General features: G+C 44.6%; 1 protein-coding gene across 1 annotated transcript in view; it reads left to right on the top strand.

Moving 5' to 3' along the window:
* The window catches only part of tdp1 (tyrosyl-DNA phosphodiesterase 1), a 118841-nt gene that overhangs the window by 41449 nt on the left and 53865 nt on the right, over positions 1-23527 (top strand). The window contains exons 8-10 of the mRNA XM_084337398.1: positions 20842-21012; positions 22472-22550; positions 23077-23253. Coding sequence (XP_084193524.1) covers positions 20842-21012; positions 22472-22550; positions 23077-23253 — 427 coding nt within the window. The remainder of the gene's footprint in view (positions 1-20841; positions 21013-22471; positions 22551-23076; positions 23254-23527) is intronic.

Here is a 23527-nt window from a genome sequence, read left to right as displayed (position 1 = left end):
TCCCTCCCCAGTGATATGGACCCTATGCAATTTGCATACAGGACAAACAGGTCCACTGACGACGCGGTCTCCCAGGTACTGCACAGCACCCTCTCCCACCTTGACCGTCAGAAGGGGGGCTATGTGAGACTGTTGTTCATTGACTACAGCTCAGCGTTCAACACCATAGTCCCCACCAGACTGGTGGACAAGCTGATCGAGCTGGGTCTGAGCTCCGCCCTGAGCGCCTGGGTACTGGACTTTCTGAGTGAAAGACCCCAGGCGGTTAGGGTGGGGGGTCAGACCTCCAACACCATCACCCTGAGCATCGGGTCCCCCCAGGGCTGTGTTCTAAGCCCCCTGCTGTACTCACTCTACACACACGACTGTGTGGCCAAGTTCAGCTCCAACTCCATAGTGAAGTTCGCAGACGACACGGTGGTGGTGGGGCTGATCTCGGACAACGACGAGAAGGCCTACCGGGAGGAGGTTGAGGTATGGAACGCTGGTGCCAGGACAACAGCCTGCTCCTGAACATTGGTAAAACCAAGGAGCTGATCGTGGATTATAGGAGAGGACAGCAGGAGACACACACACCACTGATGATTAACGGGGCTACCGTGGACAGGGTGAGCAGCTTTAAGTACCTGGGGGTCCACATCTCAGAGGATCTGACATGGTCAACACACATAGACACAGTAGTAAAGAAGGCGAAACAGCGCCTCTACCACCTGAGACAGTTAAGGAAGTTCAGAGTATCGGGGAAGATACTCCAGTCCTTCTACTCAGGAGCTGTAGAGAGCATCTTGACCGGAAACATCACTGCCTGGTATGGAAACAGCACGGCACAAGACAAGAAGGCCCTACAGAGAGTGGTGCGCTCAGCCGAGCGTACCACGGGTATTGCACTACCTCCCCTGCAGGTTCTATACAACAAGAGGTGCAAATCCAGAGCCTGCAGGATAATGAAAGACCCTCACCACCCCAATAACAGCCTGTTCCAGCTGCTGAGGTCAGGCAGACGCCTGCGAACCCCAGCTACTAGGACAGAGAGGCTTAGGCTCAGCTTCTTCCCCCAGGCCATCAGAGTCCTGAACAATGAACATTGAGTGCCACAGAACACTGAACTATCCACACACAAGCACACATGAACACACACATGACACGCACGCTGTGCACACACTAGCAGCCACATAACACTTTAACATGAGCGGGCACACACTCATGCCGCACACTTATGGCCAAAAGGAAAGGCCACTTTAAATTAGAATAACAGGAACAGTGTATTGCACTACCAAAGCTACCTAGCATGTCCTATATGCTCTGTAAATAACTATGTACAGATACCGAGATGTCACACCATGTTACCTGTTACCTGTTTATTGCACAATGTTGTTTTTTATTGGATTCTATTATATGTTGTAACACTGTATTGCACATCGTTGCGGGCAAGACCACCCGCATTTCATTGTATACTTGTATGCCGTGACAATTAAAACTCTTGACTTGACTTGACTGACCAGAAGGCCTGGCGTCATCCCTCGCTCTCCTGCGACGGTCCGGTGGTGGGGCGGTCGCGGGAGCGAGCAGGTCGGTGGACCGCTGAGGCATGGCCAAAACTAAACGGTCCGCCTCCCTGGCCAGGGCGCGGGGGCCCACGATGTCGGTGTTGGCCAGTGCCATCCTCACTTGTGCCGGCAGCGTGCGCATGAACAGCTCCGTAAAGAGGATCATGGGGTCTTCTGTCCCCAGCAGATTCAGCATCCTCTCCATGCGGGCAGAAGGTCTCTCGTCTCCCAATTCCGACATAGCAAATAGGCGGCGCACCCTCTCTGCAGCGGACAGTTCAAATGTATCTAGCAGTAGGATCTTGAGGCGCTCATATTTGTTCGTCGCCGGGGGATCAGACAAAAAACCTACCACTCGAGCTGCGGTGGAGCTGCCCAACACTGCCACCGTGTGGTTGTACCGGTCATCGTCGTCATCCACGTTGCTCTTGTTGAAGTTCGCCTCCACAATAGCAAACCATGCAGCCGGAGTCGACTCCCAGAACTCAGGTAGCTTGAGCGTGGGCGTGCGTGCACCACGCGCTTCCCTGACGGGGGATGGTGATGGCTGCCGATTGTCTTCCTCGTCCGGACATTTTGTAAGAATGTTCGTTCGCTGATTATTGTACACAATTCGCCGTAACAAAAATCCACGTCGGGGTCACCAGTGAAGTGCCCGGAGGAAAGAGGAATAAACGGAGGTAACGTAATGCTTGTTTAATGTACAAAGCCACGTCAGTCAACACAGAACAACAGCACATGTAATCGCCAGCACAGTAATGAATGACAACAGCGAGTGCCACCGCAATAGATGTCCCCTCTGGCCGCGGTGCCAGATTAGTAGTTCCCTCCCACTACACAACACAGTCAGAGGAGAACACGAACCAATAATGTAGTCACTACATCTTTGTAATTATGTATTTATGTATGTAACTGCATGTAGTATGTATGTATTGTAACTGATGTTATATGTTCTATGTTGGAACAATGCTTTAACTGCACTGAAAACAAATTCCACCAGCCTGGCTGGCTGGTCATTAAAGAATCTAATTTAATCTAATGTTGAGCAATCTTAAAAAAAAATGTACATATGAAAGTACAGGTTCATACCTTCACAATAAGCCATCACTTATCGGGCGGATACTTTTCAATGTATGTCTTATGAACCATGATGATTTTTGATGAGCTCGTTTTGAGCCAGAGACCTTCAAAAGCTTGGAGCTGTGAGAGACAGTCTTACAGTTTAACTTTAATGGAAACCCTGTGTGGGGATTTAAGTTAAAGGAAGGAGAGGAACAGAGGCTTTTGTATCACAAAAAAATTACAATTTATACTCGCACTGTAAAAACAAAGGGCTGACAATGACAAAAGAGGTGATTATTCTGTTAGATGAAAAAGTGATCACAGTGGAACCTTAAATCAAAAACACTAGACTGAACTTATAAGTTTCAACAAAAAAATAAAAACACACACAGAGGGGGAGGGGTAGAGAGAATAAATACATTTTGATGTTACCTTAAACAAACACACTGTAGCACCCACTCCACACACTTTATAGCACACACCCACTTTAATCAAACACACTGTAGCACCCACTCCCCACACTTTATATTTATTGATGAAGGATTGCACTACAACTCGTACACCTTACTGTAAATTGTACCTAAATTGTACCTCATCCCATTTCTGCTTTGCACTATATAGTACTGTACATTAGTACACTGCATAGTATTGTATATTATATGGTAACTCAGAACATTGTACATATGTCTATACCGAACACTGTGACCTCATTTTCTTCTTCTAAAATTACATGCTATACTATGTTATTTGATACTATCTTGTCTAGCACAGTCTCTGGAGCGTAACAGTAAGAAGCATTTTGTATGAAAGTATTCTGTACTTCTGTATGACAACTATTAAAGAAACTTGAAACTTGAAACCTTCATATTTGGACCAATATCTCCCTGCAATTTATGATGGTGATCATATTGGAAAGAGCCCTTCCTAGTGTATGATGGTGATCATATTGGAAAGAGCCATTCCTAGTGTATGATTGATGGTGATCATATTTTGGTACACCTGAAGACTGGAGCTAGGGTGTTCGGCACTTTGGACAACTTGACAGAGATGAAGGTGTCACACAACGTTTATCACAAAGGTTTCAGTCTATGGTAACAAAAGATGGCAAGCTTTCTGACTGTTTGTGTTCCTCTGCTCTGTCAATCTTTCCCCCGTCCCCTCCATGTGTACAAATGCTAGCTACAGCTAAAACCAAAGTGAACCCACAAGTATGGAAATGTTGTAATTTCATCCAAGCACACTGTGTGTGTGACACTATAACGAAATTCTGCAGGTGTGTGACTTGAAAGAATATATATATATTTTTTGACATTTAACGTCAAACAGTGGGTTTTTTTCCCTGTGAAAAATGCAGGATTTCTGTTGAGCGACAGTTGTCAAAAGTGAGCGCCTTTGCATAAATCGGCCATAAGATGACTATAGGGAGGTGTAGTGGTTACGTCATTTTCGTTTTTTCCTGGTCCACCCTCTGTTCCACTTAATGTATTTCCCCATTGACCATTTCTAAATCGGCTTGTTTTAGATAAATAAAGCATTAACGTTGGCATGGTGTACCTTTCTGTGCGTATTTATCCACAATCTAGCTCAACATGAAAATATTCGCAATTAATTGTAAAGGTAGCAAAATCAAGTTCAAGTTTCAAGTTTCTTTAATAGTTGTCATACAGAAGTACAGAATACTTTTATACAAAATGCTTCTTACTGTTACGCTCCAGAGACTGTGCAAGACAAGATAAGTATGAAATAAAATAACATAGTATAGCATGTAAATTAGAAGTAAAAAATGAGGTCACAGTGTTCAGTATAGACATATGTACAATGTTCGATGCAGAATAGACGTAACTGAGTTACCATATAATATACTATGCAGTGTACTAATATACAATACTATATAGTGCAAGGCAGAAATGGGATGAGGTGCAATTTAGGTACAATTTACAGTAGGTGTACGAGTTGTAGTGCAAATCCTTTATTAATAAATATAAAGTGTGTTTGTGTGCTCTAAAGTGTGGAGAGTGGGTGCTGCAGTGTGTTGTTTGTTTAAGTGAGTGGGTGTGCGTGCTGTGTGCATTTGAAAATAACAACGTTTATGTTTTCGTTCGCTGGGAAACTACACTGCTATTTGGCGCTGCTGACTGACGTCACCACAGCATAGCCTCCTGCCTGTAGTCACAGACCTAGGATCAGATTTCCCTTACATTCCATAAGCTTAACAATTCGTACAATGGGAAAATAACTGACCCTGAATCTGTGGCTAGTATCTGTTTCACCCAACACTAGTGCTCCGGTGATCATAGCCATTTATCTCTAAAGCGAACCACTATTTGTAAAAGCCACAACCACGTTACCATATTTGTATTTATCATTTAAATCGTATAAAGTTATTTCGCTGCATATTAAATCACTGTAAATACTAATGTAAATCATTTTCGTTGTACATATTGTGTATAGTTTATAACGTTATTGTTTTTTACATGACGTTAGTAGCTAGCTAGCTTGCTAGCCGGCATTCCCGAAACTCCTAACATGCCCTGATTTTAAATGGTTCTCTCCTCTTTGTATACCTTTGTCCTCACAAACAAAGTTTTCTGCCAGGGAACGTATGGACACGACAGTAGTAGTAGTTATAAGGTTTTTGTGCAAAAATGCAAAGCTTGCCAATGTTCATGCGGCAGAATTGTTACAATAGCCGATAATCCATTTTCCCAATGATAAATCCCTATACGGGTGGAACAACCAGTGCCATCAGACTACACCTCCCTATTGGATAACTCCAAAGTCAACCAGGGAGTTTTAGTTTCTTCAACTTAGAAAGTATCTAGATGTTTTCACCTCCATGTGAAATTTGGTACAAATACACCTTTTCCTCAGTGAGTTAGAGCCATTTATATCAATGCAAAACTTTTTTTTTTGTATCCACTTTTTCTCCACATTTTCTATTTTTCTCCCATCCCAATTTCGTATTTCCAATTCTTCTCTCCCCTGTCTTGAACGTTGCTTGACTATGCCTCCCACTGGTCGGCTGTAGTGAGGATAGAAGCCTTGCATCACGTGTCCCCTCCGGTACACGAGGAGGCAGCCTGTTGCGTCTTTTCACCGCAGCAGCTCGAACTCTCAGTGGCGAGGGGTAATGTGTGGGAGGCTCACGCTGCCCCCGATACTTCCTGTTTCCGCCGCACCGGCGTCACCCAACCGACCTGTAGGAGTCGCTGTCCACAACGTCCAATCCCCACCCACCGGCTTTCCCACCCTCTAACACTGCCAATTGTGTTAGTATGACGGCCGTCCAAGCCGGTAGCAACGCCGAGAGCTGGGCTCGATACCAGCATCTCCTGCGTTAGTGGCGCGCGCCTTGCCCACTGCGCCACTCAGCCGCAGTCAATGCAAAACTTGTGTTTTGTTGGATAACTGCGTCGTGCACTATTGGCATCCAGCCTGATAAAATGGAGGCACACTGTTGATCTCCGCTTAGACATCTCGTTACACCTATGTGACGCACACTGTTGTCGAGTCTCTCAGAATACAACAACACACTCATGTGAGCCTCTCTGGGCGTAACGTGTTTCTCCTGCATGCCTATTGGCTCACTGACACTGGTATCCAAATTTGGTACAGAATAACGAGGCAGTCTTGGATACTCGATAGTATCAAAACAATTCGGTTGGTGCCATAAAAGTGAAGTACCCAGCCCCACTTGGATAACTCCAAACTGGGGAGTCTTTTCAACTTGGAAAATTATATATACATAGATGTTTTTGAAAGGTGCAAATACACCTTTTCCTTAGTGAGTTACAGCTATTTCTATGGAAATTGTCATGGAAATTTTCCTAGGTGTCTTGATGATAAAAAGGAAGATAGAATGTTCTAAATATATTTTTTATATATATATATATTTTTTTTTTATACAAATTGTAGCGTTATGGTTATACTTAGGATTACTGATGTATAATGCACATGAATGTTCATGTATGAATGTATCTGAAGTTGAACATTTAAATAAATTAAATCCCAAATCTGAATTTTTTTTAATGTATTTGTTAAATTATTGGTCCTCATTCTCGAACGGGCATACGTAAAAGTTACCAAGGAATTCCCTTTCCTCTCGATTTACATACTTATTCGGCATTCTCGAACAGCTTTGTATTGTAAATTCTTTGTAGGATTTATGTCATTGGGGATTGCCGATACTACACACATCCGTGGAATTAAATAATTATAATGATAATTAACCTCTTCCACCCGTGCGGTCCATCGGCGGACCACAAATGACATCACGTCATAAATCAACAAAGGTATAGTTTTTTTTGTTAAACGTATTCAAGTATAAACATCATAACCATGTCACAACAGCAGTTATAATGTATAATATCATCAATACATTAGTTTACCAATTGGTTAAAGTGTTTTTGGATAGATTTTCATTTTAGTTTTGGTCTTGTTTAGTTCGCGAAAGTCGACCATTTTGGAAAATTTGAACGTCGGGAATTGTAGTTTTTTGTAGAGGACAACGAGAGCTTTCGATGAGCGTTGTAATTTTTCCAAACGACACTTCCTAAAAGCCTCTATGGGGTTTCAAGCACATTACTTATGTATGATTTTTTTTTATATCTCTTATTATTTGGGATAATAAACCACAACACTTAACGTTATTGACATATATTGAAGCGCAGTTAGTTTCTCTTCCCTATTTTTAGCATGTAGCAACAGTTAGATTTGAAATTAGTTTCAAAACGGTTGCACCCTGATAAAAATAAAAAAGCTACTGTACATACAGTAGATTTCATTATCTGTTCTTATGCACGCCTGGTGATACTAAATGCAAATTGAACTCGGGCATTTGAAATATAAGATTTGGCACAATCCATAAATGTGCGAATTGGCTATAATAAGGTAATTTATAAGCCTGCTATTCTATAATAATATTTCAAATTGCATTGGTCCGGATGGGAGAATTCAGTACTGTATCTACAAAACCTTCTGTTTAATCATCTTCCCTTTATTCATTTCCTTAGATTTTATGTACACATGATCTCAAGAAGGTACTGAACGAGATCAGTGGCAGTCTTTCATGTCTGGTCATTATTAGCATGGTGTTATTCACTGTCAAAGATGCAAAGAAAAATCATAATTCATATTCTCCTTTGTTTCATCACAATTTAAGCAAGCCTAGTAATAGACACACTATTTCTGACACTTGGAATACATTCACTGAGGTTCATAGATGTCCCTAGATACCAAGAAAATGCAAATTACCTTGTAGAAGTGGAGCAATATTCCATTTACTTAGGTATGTATTTTAGGCAGATTTTCAGAAAATATGGCCACGGATATAGCTACTTTATAGTGGAATATACTCTATTAATATGCCATATACTGTTTTCTTCTCTATGATATTATTTATTGTTGGTTTGATGAATTCCTATTGCTAAGCTAAATAAATGCATGGAGAAACTGCTTAGTGAGACAGCTTCAGCGCACGCACATACACACGTAAATGAATCGTTCCAGCAAAGTCAGCTTCTATTATTCGAATGACTTGTTTTATTAGGTATTATTACTTCCAATATCCAATATCACTTCGATATGACAGACATCTGTGGAATTAAATAATTATAATGAGAATAAATACAACACTTTGTATCATTAACAATTATGTTTTACATTTATAGTCATGACTCAACGAACCATGTCCGAAAATAAATAAATAAATAAGAACTAAACCCGATCGCGGCGGATATAGCTATAGTGGAATAGACTTCATATTCCATATACCGTCTTGTTATTATGATATTATTTATTGTTGGTTTTATTTATTTATTACATTGCTTGCACACATCTAAGAGTCAGTGTAGAAACGTCTTGATTGTACGTATGTTACTATTGTACTTACATTTGCACTCTGGTTGGATGCCAAACTTATTTTCGTTGTATTGTACTTGTACTGTATGATGACAATACATTTGAATCTAATCGAATCTCATTTTGGGAGATTATATAAAAGATTATCATTTGGAGTCGCAAATCGTTGTCGCCGTGCGCGTGTGTGTACAGTATATACAGTATCAGATGCTGCATTGTTAATGAACTATAGATTTATATGGAATTCGTTAATCTATTCTTAGTCTATTCCACTATATCGCACGATTGGGTTATTAAGATGCAGCAGGTGAGGCATGCGGCTTAGTGAAGATACTGTATACACGGAGCGCGCATATGTGTACAGTATCCGCTGCTGCATCGTTAATGAACTATAGATTTATATGGCATTCGTTAATCTATTCTTAGTCTATTCCACAATATCGCGTGATTGGATTATTCAGATGCAGCTGGTGAGGCAGGCGGCTTAGTGAAGATACTGTACATACGGAGCACACACACTCAGATTCCTCAATGAGTCATGACTATAAATGCAAAACGTAATTGTCGTATTTATTATCATAATTATTTAATTCCGATGATGCCTGTAGAATAGACTTGAACGCAATCACCAACTATTTATCCCAAATGAAGCCTTTTACCAGTTCCATCACCTGTGCATTGTATGTTACTATTGCACTTTACTATTACATTTGCACTCTTGTTGGATGTTGTATTGTACTTGTGCTGTATGATGACAATACATTTTTTTTATTTTTTTTTTGGATCTTTTTCCCCCTCCATTTTCCTCCGATTTTTCTCCCATCCCAATGTTAGTCGTTATGCCAATTCCCAATCCCCTTCCTGGTCGCTGCGCACTTACCCCCCACAGTCAGATCATCTGGGAGAGTGGAGGCTATCACGTGCTTCCTCCGACGCACGTCCAGCCAATCAACCACTTCTTTTCACCTGGCAGCGCGGATATTCTCCGAGAGGGCGTAGCGTGTGGAAGGATCACACTATCCCACTCAGGTCCCATCCGCGCTTAGCAGGCGCCCCGACCGAACTGTAGGAGTCGCTGTTTACAACGACCCGGACCCACCCCGCCAGCTTCTCCCACCCTCTAATTCAGCCAATTGTATTAGTGTGAACGGCCAGCCAAGCTGGTGACAACCCCGGAGCTGTGAGCTGGATTCGAACAGGCAAATCCAGCTCCAGCTCACAGCTCCGGGGTTGGTGACGAACGCAATCTCTGCTACGCCACCTAACCGCCCGATGACGATACATTTTAATCTAATCGAATTCTGATCAGTCGCAAATTGGTGCCGCGCTACCTGTTGAATACAAGGATCAACACAGCAGAGGTGCAACGGCAGACCCTCTCACTTCCGTTTTGCACACGGCCCTGGCCCTATAAGGAGCTGACTGGGCGTGTCTGTATGCAAATTCAGGGGTATGGGCATTGGGCACACGCTGCCATTTTAAGAATGAGTGACGTACTCCATTCAGCACAGCTGCAAACATTCTGCCCATTTACGAAGACCGTTTCACGCATTCAGGAATCCGGAGGAGGATTTTTGTAAATGTGTTGGTATGACATTTTTACCAAGATATTTACCAAGGCACTTACGAACACATTTGAGAATGAGGACCATTGTCTCTATATGCCTGTTATGTGTGGGGTCTGTTTGTGCCCTGATCAAGCGTTCCTAGTGTGATGTGTTATGTCTAGCTGTAGTTCCCTGTCATGGTTTTGTAGTCCTTATCGTTTTCCCCTCCAGGTGTACCCATTTGTAATTAACCCAGGTGTGTCTTGTCTCGTCATTCCCTCATGTATAAGTATTCTGTCTTCCCCTGTGGCTGATGCTGATCCTGTCTGTGCAGTTATGTGTTCTTGTCCCTCTGCGTGCCCCCCTGTCTTCGGAGGTTTCGTAGTGGTGACCGGAGTGCCGGATGTCCCGCGATGATGTCGGGGAGTTCGCGACCCTCTCTGTGCCACCCCCCTTCCCCCTGTCTCCGGCTGTCCCTGAGCAACGACCGGAGTGTTGAATGTCCCGTGACTAAGACGGGGAGGACGTGACCCTCTTGCGCCGCCCCTGTGCTTCAAATAGATCCGCTATCAACTCTATCTTTAATTTTTCAAAATGTACAGTTGCTATTGCATGCACTCATCTGTGTTTCACCACACACATGAGTGCATGCTTACCAACTGTCCGTCTGCAACACTACTATCACCGACATCTAAGAAGGGAGATCCCCCCTTGAACGGCCCTTCTAAGGTTTCTCTCCTCCACATTGCCTGTGGAGCTTTTTTCCCTATTGTTAGGTTTTAGTGAGTTTTTCCTTACCTTCGCGTGGGGTATGTCTGGGAGTGCTTGCATTCTTTCATTTATTTGCATTCATCTAAAAAATGTTTGGACCCTATGGTGTTCTTGTTCTGTTCTTGACTTATTGTTATGTTGTCTTCTTGACTTGTTTAAAGAAGACCTGTACGGCCCATGGGGACATTAACGTGTGTTGTCGGGCCCTATAAATAAATTTGATTTGATTTGATTTGTCTGTCGTTACTTTATATTTCCTTTTTTTCAACCATGGTAATTATTAATTAAATATTCTTTGTTGGTTACTTTGGCTACCGTCTCCTTATTATGTTACATTGACCTGACATCGAGCCTTCTAGATGTCAATGATAACGTAATAATGCCCCACAATTGCTACAGTGCCAGCAGATGTCACCGTCTAACCAATTCATTGCAAAGAAACATAGTTTGGATGTTTAAATTGCATAAAGAGCATAAACCATCACATCTATCTATCTACAGCAGGGGTCAGCAACCTTTTTGACATGGAGTGCCTGTTTGAAATATAGTTGTAACTAGTGTGCCTCAACAATATTCCATGCATCGTACATTTATCTTATAATCAGGTCTTTTTAATGATAATTTTTACATTATTACATCATTATTGTTATTGTTATTATTAACAATATTATTATGATGGTTGTATCAACCCTAAATCTGAGTTGGGGGGGGGGGGGGGGGGGCAATGCAATGCAGACAAACAGCTGCATACAGTGCGACCATTTCACTCACATTTGCCCATTCATTTTTGGACACATCACACACCATCGGTGTGTGTACTGTACGTGTGCTGTCATAGCTCCACCTACAGGCCTAATGGAGAACACCAGGAGAACACCAGGATGTGAATGGAGGGTGAATGTGAGGTATATCGTGTAAATAAGTTTTGATTGATCGCAAGACTACACTGTAAAAAAAAAAAAAAAAAAAAAGTTACCAGAACTTAAAAATATTGAGTTCAGTTACTGTGCGTTAAGGTTTTCAGTTTTCAATCCATAATAAGTTAACAGAAAAATAAGTACATAAGCACATTATTTCAACCTAATAAAACTATGTTTATTGTCATTGTTTTAACATTATGCCGTCCGAGAACGAGTTTGACGTTTTTGATGTTTGATGTCTGTTTCATGTTTGATATAACCAGTGCTCAACATCTGTACCGAAAACAATTACCACCAACCATCGTTGTGTGGCATTAAAGTATCTTGTATCTTGTATACGTGTTTCGAAAAAGAGCGTTGTGGACCAGAGCCACGAGTATATACGTGACGTTTTTTTTTTTTTTTTTTTTATCCACTTTTTCTCCCATTTTCTATATTTTCTCCCATCCCAATTTTCGTATCATCCAATTCAACCCTCTCCTGTCACGGACGCTGTTTCTTGCCTCCCACAAGCCGGCTGCAATGTGGACTAAGTCATACATAGCACAAGTCCCCTCCGGTACCTGAGGTAACAGCAGTCGCATCTTTTCACCTGCGCAGCTCGATCTCTCAGTGGCGAGGAGTAACGCGTGGGAGGCTCACGCTGCCCCCGACACTTCCTGATTCTACTGCGCAGGCGCACCAACCGACCTGTAGGAGTCGCTGTCCACAATCCCCACCCATCAGTTTCCCACCCCCTAATACGGCCAATGTGTATTAGTACGGACGACCAGCTAAACTGAAAGCAAATGTGGAGCGCTGGGCTCGAACTGACGAGCCCAGCGTTTCCAGCATTTCATGGCGAGCGCCTTGCCCACTACGCCACGTAGCCGCCTGCATACGTGACGAGTTGTTATTGTTTTATTCCATATTTATAGCGCTTCTTAGGTACCCGATCCACTACCAGCATCTTTTCACATATTTGATTTTCGAAACATGCAGTACCGGCCATACCCGCTTAGGGGCGCCATCGCTCCACTGCAGTATCAATGTGAATTTAAAAAAAAATTTAAAAGTACAGTTCTGTGGGCGGATCATAGTTCCTTGATCCCAGCCGAACATCCTCCATCTTTGATCAGCTTGGCGAGCGGTTTTTTCAGCGTGGAATAATGGGATTTATGATTAGCCAATGTGCATATCGATCTACCAGAATCCGATGACTGGTGAGGAAATGCTGCCGGCGATCACATGGCCTGACGGTAGGATAATATTACCCCAAATTACAGCTGGATTGGACATTGTTTTATAACGTAACGTGATCGGTCAATGAAAATGCTATATTGAACGCACACTGTATTGCGGATCAATAATAGTAATCGGCGTTCCCCGCCGCCCCCATTTCATCCATAGATGCTCTGTAATAGGCCGGATGCTACGCAGTTTGTTTTATTTCATTCGTATATATACAGCAGAAATGGCGTTTGATATAACGGCGCCAACGTTTAGCCTATTATCGTTAGGTTATGACTATAACCAAGTTCTGTTAGTTAGGGGCGATGCTTGGCATCGCTACTGCACTATCTCGCGTACGTGCACGCGTACTGAATAAACCACAAATGTACCTCTAATACCAGTATTAGTCTGACCACACCCCTCATCAGCTTACCTTCATAAGCAGGTGTGTGGTCACCTGCTCTCCTCCTTCCCAAGCTTTCACCACAAGGTGAGGACAAGGGCTGCAGCGGCCGTCCGATGCCAAGCATCGCCCCTAACTAACAGAACTTGGTTATAGTCATAACCTAACGTTCTGTATCGTTAGTGGCTTAGCTTGGCATCGCTACTGCACAAGGGAGGCCAAGCGGAGGCCAAATACACCCCGCTGACAGCCCCCCAAAACCATCAGAACAGGGAGGGCCGAGCCCCCCCGACCCCCCCTAATGGAGGGTAGCCCCCCTATTAGGGACGTCACGGGAGGGCGACGGACCCGACCGTGCGAAGAGGCACTCAAGCAACTCAACGCACAGGGTGAGCAGACCGTGGCTTGACCCCACGACTACACACACGCACAACCCGCATGCCACCCGGGAACGAACGGAGGAACAACCTCGTTACTGCCCCCAGAATCACGGGGTCAAGGGCAAACCCAACCCCGTGGCAAGGCCGTAGCAGCGGAGCACGAAGGAAGACCCAGACCCACCAAAAGGACTGGACTCCCTAGAATGGGGGCCCGGAGAAGTCCATGATGCCAGCATCAAGACCCCACCAGGTGGGCACGTAGTGCCCCGCCCCCCACATCGCCAGCGTATTCGGACAAAGGCCCCTCAGTTACTGCACCTGGTATTCCCAGGCGGAACCAACCAGGCCAGAACCTGCCCAGCTTCCGAGATCGGGCGTGTTCAGGTCGGTATGGCCGTAAGCCGAGCGGGCCCCGTCCCCCCAATAGTACACCGCCTGGCACACTGACCCTGCAGAATAGGCAGTCAGCATGGCCGTAAGCACACAAAAAAGGTTAACCAACGGAAGCAGGCAGCGCACCGGGGAAAAACCAGGCAACAGGCTGTTAACCCTAGCCTGGAGACTGCGGACGAGACAGGCGCCAGAGGGGACAGCTGAACACTGCCGCCCCGGCGGAAGGAGCGTAAGCTGGCGGTGTTGCATGACCAAGCCTCCATTTAACAACCCCCACCCAGAGGGGTCGAGGCAGAGAAGGCTGACACGATTGGCAGACGTCATGAACGTGCAGGGGCACCCTCAAACGGTGAACCCGGGAGTTGACACTGCTCCAACACACCAGGGAATCAACCACCTCGGTGTTACCCAATGCGGTGGTTGTTCCTATAACCCCTCAAGAAAAAACTCCAAAACACACCTGCGGGTATACACCGGCTATACCGCAGTACAAGTGTTTCAGTTTCCAAAAAGGGTTAACCCAGGCCTACGGGTCGCAAACATCACTTCGGACCGGGCCTGGCGGTACGGGAAGCACAGGGTCACCAGAGGAGGTCAAAAAACCACCCCCACAGGCCCCTCTTCGCCATGCGTGAGAGAGGAGCAAAAAATAATGGAGAACCAGCCCCTAAGCACACCGTACCCGGTATTCCCCGGCGGTCTCCCAACCAAGTACTAACCAGGACCAACCTGGCAGAATGGCATGGCTGTAAGCCATGACGACAGTGCTGAGTAAAAACATACCCAACCAGGGTCTCCATAGCGCTTAACCCTGTGACACCCAGACCGACCTGGCATTTTTCCCCCTGAAAAAAGCCCAAGTCCCTCAGGGTACCAGAACAGCAGATCTGCATCCCCGGCGGACAACGGGTTCAACTGATCTGGACCAGCGTGACCAGAACCAGTCCCGTGCCCTAACCACGCCGACATGCCTACTCCAGGAGAAGGGCAGATATGCGTGTTGATCTTAACATGAAAAGAAGGCGCCACCCAGACGTTCGGACGAACCGCGCCTGGTGGCCCACCCCAAGGGCGTGAGACCCCACTACATATGTTCAGATCCATCCCGTCATCATCCCCCAGACATAAACGAGAATCCGTCGACAACCCACCCAGGTCATGGGATGTGGTCGCCGGAAGAGGAAAAACCCCCATCTCAGTTGCTTTATAAAAACGCTGTTTCAACCACAAGCAACCAAGGCGTGCCAGTCAATCGCCTGTTTACAGCGAGCTAGCACTATACGTGCGTCGGGACACACCCCCATCAATGAACAGGCTATTTAGACCTGTCATTGAATCCCCAAGGCGCCCAGGGGAACGACAAGAGGGGTGTGACACTCCCTAACTCCAACACTTCTGGAATAGAAAGAAGGAAGCATCAACAGTATGTATCCCAGTCTACACAGCCGGGGTAAAAAATGTTCACATTTTTACATCCCACCACCCTCCCATAGGAAAGAGACGGGGATCCCCAGAGAGACTTCCCACGCGAGCTGTACAGATTGAAAAGAATATATTGCACCTTGAGCCATGTAAAAAACTGGTTTTAGGGCCTCCGGGGAAGAGGCACCGAACCCATACACACTCAATAAACGAATTGAATCGAATATACATACAATAGAAAAGGACCCTTCTAGAGGGTCCACTCACTTTGACAATCTGAGGAGGAAGGCTCTGTACTCTGATGGAGGCTTCCTCACATGGAAGAAGGAGTCCGAACTCACAGAAGGCCTGAGTAGGCGCTTGGTGAGGAGGAGCCCTGACCACCCCCCCTGAAAACAGATCCATCACATGGACCTGAACAGCACACGGAAGTCCTACCAACAGAGACGCGCACGGTGACGTACTCTATGGCGGGGGAATTCCTGCGGTGCACACGCCCAATATACCAGGCCGTGGGACCAGGAACTCCCTCCCCCCCCCCCCCCCCCCCCGTAACGTGCCGAACCGCCACGTGACGGGAACCTTGAAGGACAGGGGGTGTACCCCTGACCGACAGAACAATGGGGAGAGGAAAGGTTACCAGTTCACCCCTTTACGACCCCACACCCATGATACGACGTAACGACAAAAAGAGAATATGACACAGTCATAGTCAGCTCTATGAAGCGTTTCACAGCTCCACACAGCGCATGAGCTAACCTGCTATCTGATTTTTACTAAGGAAAAACACAGAATAGAGAAGGCTCTAAGAACCCCGGTCCAACATACACATGTGCTTCTGTGGCCAGTACAACCCAGTTGTAGGTCACATGACACACACAACCCATCATCACCTACAAAAAATGGCAAAAACACTCAACAGAGGAACGCCGTTTTTTTCACAATGAGAGAATACATCATTCTTGATTAGTATCGACCACAGGCCTTGCTAAGCACACATGACAGCAACCAAACCAATTTCCCTTTAGGAAATAAGTTTCTCCAGCAGATTTAGCACAACCTCAGCAATCAAGCTAAGAGTCACATCGTATCCCTACCACACAAAAGACACAATTAATGCACAACATGTCTGATAGGAGGTGATAAAGTCCCCAGGGAACCGGGGGGGAAAAAACACAATCCTCCTATTTTACCCTCAATACGGCCAGTTAAAACAGGAAAACCTGTTAATGTGTGAACTCACTGTCCATTGTCATTACAGTCTGAGAAAGAACATTCTTTTACTCACTTGTCACCAAGCATAGCTTCATAGGTCAGTTGCCTTAGTAGTGAGTACACGGTACACATAAACACCATGATGTTTCTCACACAACAACCAGATCAATACATCACGATCTGCACGGAGAAGCTAACTGCCAGTGACAAAAACAGCTCACACACAACCCGCAACGTATCCCAAATGCATTGCAACAACACACGTTTTGGGAAAAAACACCGTTATTTCACAATACATTTAGCAAAGTAAAACCAGAAGACGTGTTATGAGGTCTGGCCAACCCCGTACCTACCCGGAACGCAGATCAGCGAAGTGCAGTCACAAGACACCGTAGAACACAGCCGTCCTGTGTTGTTCGACCCGGGCAGCGTCGCCGCTCCACCAGTCGCTACAGTCCTCTTTGTTGACGCAATCCCCGTCTAGGCTCAGGCAGGGTCGACGAACATCCCCTGTCAAGGATGACGTCGTGGTCAAGAGTGTAAAACATGTTAAAATCAAAGCACGTTCAACAGAATAGCATCAAGCTAACGGCTGCTCCAACCGTTCGGGTGCTATTGCTTCCGCTCGCGAGACGCCGATCTAACGACGCACGCGATCAGAAGCGAGCTCCCGGCGGCGCGCGAGAAGCCAAGCTACCCCGCGCCAGGCCACTGACCGGCTAACCGTAAGCCATGAACATGTAAACAATGACATAACACTCACCCAGACAGGCCGCCGTTCTGAACCCCTCCTCACTTTTTAAGAGAAAAGAGAAAACAAGACGTCAACACCGCTTCACAACGGTGACATTACCACGTCCGGCGGAATCAGCACAGTACCAACTGGCCTGTATAGCTGACTTTGAACATGAATCTGCCGCTATCGCACATTACATGCACATATCCCCTCGTGAAGGAATACTCTCATTTGGATATGAAAGATGGGGTCTTAACACGGTGACAGAGAGAATCCACTCGTCCAGAACACACAGGGATCACCAGTGTCAATGGTCGCGGCCCACTAGTTAAAACTACAATGGTCGCCAGACCAAGGCCTTCTGTCGCCTAGGCGGCTAAACAAAGGACCCTAGCCTGGGGCCGGTTTCCATAAACTTTGTCAAGTAGCCCCCATAGCACTAACAGACAAGTGGAGCCCGCCAGCAAACACTACTCACCCAACCTGGAACGCACCGCTCCTCACAACAGCGGCATGTCCGACAGTTCAGCTGAGGCCTGACAGGTTTCACCCCAACAAACACAGCAAGGAACTGCAGTTGAGAAGCATGCAGCGGCGTGCTCCCAATACGAAAACCGGTGGAGGGTTTTTAGAATGATCATCATCTTCTAGACACTCCAGTACGAAGACAATATCGCCGTATTTTCTCGAAAATAGTGAGAGAGAAAATAAAGATATGATGTCAACGTATCCTTGTTTCCCAAGCTGTTCCTAATCCAATTTCTTCCATCATGGTGTCAAGTGTGGGGATCTACCGAGGCACCTCTTCCTTGTGGTGAAAGCGAGAAGGAGGAGAGCAGGTGACCACACACCTGCTTATGAAGGTAAGCTGATGAGGGGTGTGGTCAGACTAATACTGGTATTAGAGGTACATTTGTGGTTTATTCAGTACGCGTGCACGTACGCGAGATAGTGCAGTAGCGATGCCAAGCTAAGCCACTAACGATACAGAACTAGCTTCCTGCAGAAAAGCCTAGACGAAAAGTGCGTTATACCTTATATTCACGACGCTATAAAATGACAACCAACCGATGGATTTTTATTTTCTTTAAGCCATTATGAAGGCACGGTTTATGCACTCAAGTGACAATGAGAATGGACAGATAGCAATATTGTGTTAAGAACACAAGTTGACTTGGTAATACTCACATTTTGAGTAAAAAAAATGGCTTTTAACATGTGCAATGTTCAATGAAATAGAAAAATAAATAATAAAATTTGTTGATTAATCCTGGTGACCGTAATAATGTTTTTGTTATAAGGCTCTGCAAATGTTAATGAATGATGTAGCAATGTATTTCCAGCTAAATTGAAATAATAAACAAATAAAGGGTCTCAATTAAATATGTGGTAGTAAAAAGAACCTGTTGGAGGATTTCAACAAGATAAATGCGACAACAGTGCAAAATATTTCACTATAATATTTCAAAGCAAAATATTTAATGCTGCCCCCTGTGCCTATGAAAATGCCCCCGCGTGCCTATGCAGGCACGCGTGCCTAGGGTTGCCTACCCCTGATCTACAGTATCTATCCTATCTATCCATCTATCATCTATCTATCTATCTCTGAAATTTACCAAGGTTTTCAATGTATTAGCAGAAAGCATAAGGAACATATACATTATTATCAATTAGGCCTATTTGTTAATTACTTATGGCTCTCAGAATTCTGAAGGACCTTTTTTTTCTCACTCCGGTGTAATGAAAGTTTGAGAGGTCTGGTAACTTTGCTCTAGAGGTTCATCCCTCTGTGTAGACCTAGTAGTGTATAGTGGACGTGTTGGATAATTCTTTGACAATTCTGCCACCTGTCTGTTTGGAAATTACCTTGTTGCTGAAGTGACTATGAGAGGAAATATTAACGTTGTGGCTCAACGTTATCCACTGAAATAACAAACTACTGCATTGGGCTGCATAGTAATAACATGCATTAAAGCTTTGATTGCAGAGGTTGTTTGTGTCAATACTGTGGGGATAATGAGTGGCTTTTCCCTTTCTAGAACTCTCCTGCTGGTAACGGACCGTTATTCAGACATAACGTTAAATGTATTGACCCTTGCATATGCCGTACCGTACAGTGTGCAATTCTTGCAGACAGACGTTGATTAATCAATCTTTGTTATAGACAAAACTATCTGTAATCCGCAGACTTAAACGATTCTGGAGAATATCATGTAATATAGCCCACTATAATGGTTACATTTTGCAATTAATCTATGGTTCATATGCATGCCGAACCGCGGGGGGCAAGCCATACGGATCACAGATGAACTACAATCCGTTACATCCCTACAATCTACTATATCTAAGCTTGTAAATATTTAAATGCACTATCGGTGCATATTTAAACTATCAGTAGTCCACAGTTCCTTCCTAAAGGCAACCAAGTATCAGAGATACAAAACCTTTGCAAGATGTACAGACAGTGGATGGTGGACGATGGGTTATATTTTGGATATTTCAGTGGATGGTGGATATGACGGTAATGCGTCATTGGGTCATCAACATGAATGAATACAGCATCCACGTGAGTTTATCTACCACTACCAAGTTAGTAGCTTTGTTGAAATTAAATATGTCATTGGATATAATGAAATGGAAAAAATAGCAATAGTCAGTTTACTGAATCCTTAGGGATTGTATTGCTTCAGAGACACAGGACACGTACCTATTTATATCACCGGTCACTAAAGCATCCATCAAGGTCATATTTTGTTTTTTTATAAAGTTTCTGGTTCTTGGCAAAGCTCCAGGCACGGTGAACTGAAGACTTCATTTGGAATAGGCGGAACAGAGGGGTTTCCTGTTTGTAAACATGCTAAGAGAGCTTCAGGAAGTAGTCTGATCTACTTCCCTAAGGAATGCATCTCCCACCGCATTTTACAAAGTTGATTAGATATTGACACAGATATGGGGTTTTAAACTCATGAAACTCATTTATGAATATGAATATGATTAGCAGTAAGTAGTGTTGTACTAGTGTTGTAGAGCACAGGCATGTGTCTTGAGCCAGTAATCAGCTCATGGAAGTGTGTGTGGGAGGGAGGCAATCACTGTGGAGAAGGTGGCTGGTTAGTAATGACTCATGTTTGATGATCAGGTTCTGGCTCACAAAGTATAGTGCAGGTTGGGGATCACATTCAGGCCGGGAACCACACAGGTTCATATCGGGCAGGTCTTGAATCGCTGAGCCCAATCGGAATGAGAATTTGACATACATTTGAAACTACACAAAACGTTGCACAGGTTGGGATGTGTAAGGAACGTTTTGATGTAAGGAAGAGTCGTCATGGGGGGTGTATTGATTCATGTCTGCATCCCGCCCTCCACCGCAGAATGTGGATGAGCCCACTGTATCCACGGTTACCTGAAAGCAGCCCAGAGAGCGACGGGGAGTCGCCCACCTTCTTCAAGAGGGACCTCCTGCAGTACCTGGCATCGTACCGCGCACCCGAACTCAGTGACTGGATCCAGAGGATCAGAGAGCACGACCTGTCGGAGACCAGGTGAGGATTAGACACACCCACAAACACACAGCATCTAGAAAAAACAGGGATCAGTAACCTCATTACAGAATAAATCGGAGCCTAGGTGGCAGTATATACAGTACAGTCAATTTCCCCTACAGTGTTACATTATAACTGGTAAGATTGAATACAGTTATACAACCTTAGTTTGGCTTTATAGGATAATAAGTTGTAATTGTGAAACATGGAATTGGCTTTTATTTTTTTGCCAACAAAATATTAGTTTATCATGACTTGTGCAGCTATAAAAGGTTTGTTTATGTGTTAGGGTTAGTTGTAATGGTTAAACTGAGTCTCACACATACACACACGCACACACACACACACATGCAGACAAGCACACACATACACACACGCGCACACACACACACACACACACATCTCGCAATGTCTGGATAACCATGATCCAGATGTTTTTTTTTTTTTTTGCAAAACAAAAATTATTAAAAGTCAGCACTCAACACATAATGCATAATGAAACTAACAGTCAAGGTGGTTAAAATTACATGCAAGTACAGAAACAAGACAAAAAAAAAGTCTATAATAATATTTTAACCGTATACAGTGTATATCCAGCGAAATTAACAATTATACAAATGCTTATATAGGACATACCCCTAATACCTATTATCTAAAACCCTACACACATATGCTCCAGCTCGAACCCCCCCCTCCCGGACCCCTCCTTGGATAGTACCTCCATTATCCCTCACTCCTAACCAGACACTACCATTATAAGCTAGCTTTTATTCTCTCCACCACTTCTACCCACATTGACATTTTGGATTCGTTGAAACCCAGAATTCTTCCTGTAGATATTTCTTGATATATCACATCGAGATATGTAAGAGACCAAACTTTCCGGCACATTTTTTCCGGTTGAAACCAGCGTGATGCGATCAGTTTTTTAGCTACTGTGATACCCGATAAGACCAATCTCTTTAGCTGTGGATTTACTGCAAACTCAAAAACATCATTTAAAAGCAATACAGAGGGGTGTACTGGTATATTCCAAGATACGAGTTTTGATAATTGATGGGTCACATCTTTCCAGAATGCCTTAACTGGTGGGCAGTCCCAATACATGTGCATAAATGTCCCTTCGTCTCCATTTGTACATTGGGAGCATTTTGAGTCCTGTTTCAGGCCCATTCTGTTCAGTCTTATAGGAGTCAAGTATGTCCTGTGAATATAGTTAAGATTGATTTGTTGATGGTCCGGGTTCCTTGATGTAAGACGGACATTTGCCCATGCTTCTTGCCAATCAAAGTCGCTTTCCAGGTCTGGAATATCCCTCCTCCAGACAGTGTCTAGTTGAAGGGTTTCATACGAGGACGTTAGTAATTGATAATAAAAACCTGAATTGATAATAAAAACCTGACCAGATGGTTCTGTGGGGAACATGATGTCTAAATCTTCCTCTGCGTGTGTCCTCAAGAGTCTATCTGATTGGCTCCACGCCGGGGAGGTATACAGGCTCTGACATGGACCGCTGGGGTCACCTGAGGTTGCGGAAGGTAACAACTTCTTCTCTCTCCCCTCATTCCCCCTAGTTTCAGACAGTGACCCACCTTTTACATGCCGATTGCTGGAACTGGATCATCGACCTCTGCTCTCCTCTCCTCTGCTCTCCTCTGCTCTGCTCTCCTCTGCTCTCCTCTCCTCTCTCATCTCATCTCCTCTTTCATCTCATCTCATCTCATATCTCATCTCATCTCATCTCATCTCATCTCATATCTCATCTCATCTCATCTCATCTCATCTCATCTCATCTCATCTCATCTCATCTCATCTCATCTCATCTCATCTCATCTCATCTCATCTCATCTCATCTCATCTCATCTCATCTCATCTCATCTCATCTCATCTCATCTCATCTCATCTCATCTCATCTCATCTCATCTCATCTCATCTCCTCTCCTCTCCTCTCCTCTCCTCTCCTCTCCTCTCCTCTCCTCTCCTCTCCTCTCCTCTCCTCTCCTCTCCTCTCCTCTCCTCTCCTCTCCTCTCCTCTCCTCTCCTCTCCTCTCCTCATTTCCCCAGCTGTTGTATGAGAACACACGTCCCATTCCCGGTGAGGAAAGCTGGCCCATCATTGGTCAGTTCTCCAGCATCGGCTCCATGGGGCTGGACAAGACCAAATGGCTGAAAGGGGAGTTTCAGCGCACCCTGAGCACACTGGGGAAATCCTCCCTCCGCCCAGACCCCCCCATGCACTTGGTACGTTCCTTCCATACACTTGATATGGTCCACTCCTTGTCTTACTATAGTGTTTCCCAACCTCTCGTCAGATGAACCCCACAATGCAAGTCAGAAAGTTGTTGAGCGTTTAAAACTCTATAATAATCTAGTGTTCATGAGTCTAACTGCTTGGGGGAAAAAGCTGTCTCTGAGTGCTGATCTGGAATCTGCTGGTCCATGCCTTTGGGCTGCCGTGCCGTTTGCCGGCAGCAAGCTAACAAAATCAGCGATCTTTTTGTGAGACTAAACTCTC

Source organism: Notolepis coatsorum (genome assembly GCF_963971535.1).
Source record: "Notolepis coatsorum genome assembly, chromosome: 20".
Lineage (NCBI taxonomy): Eukaryota > Metazoa > Chordata > Actinopteri > Aulopiformes > Paralepididae > Notolepis > Notolepis coatsorum.
The sequence above is the reverse complement of the archived record's forward strand: the minus strand, read 5'-3'. Positions and strand labels throughout refer to the sequence as shown.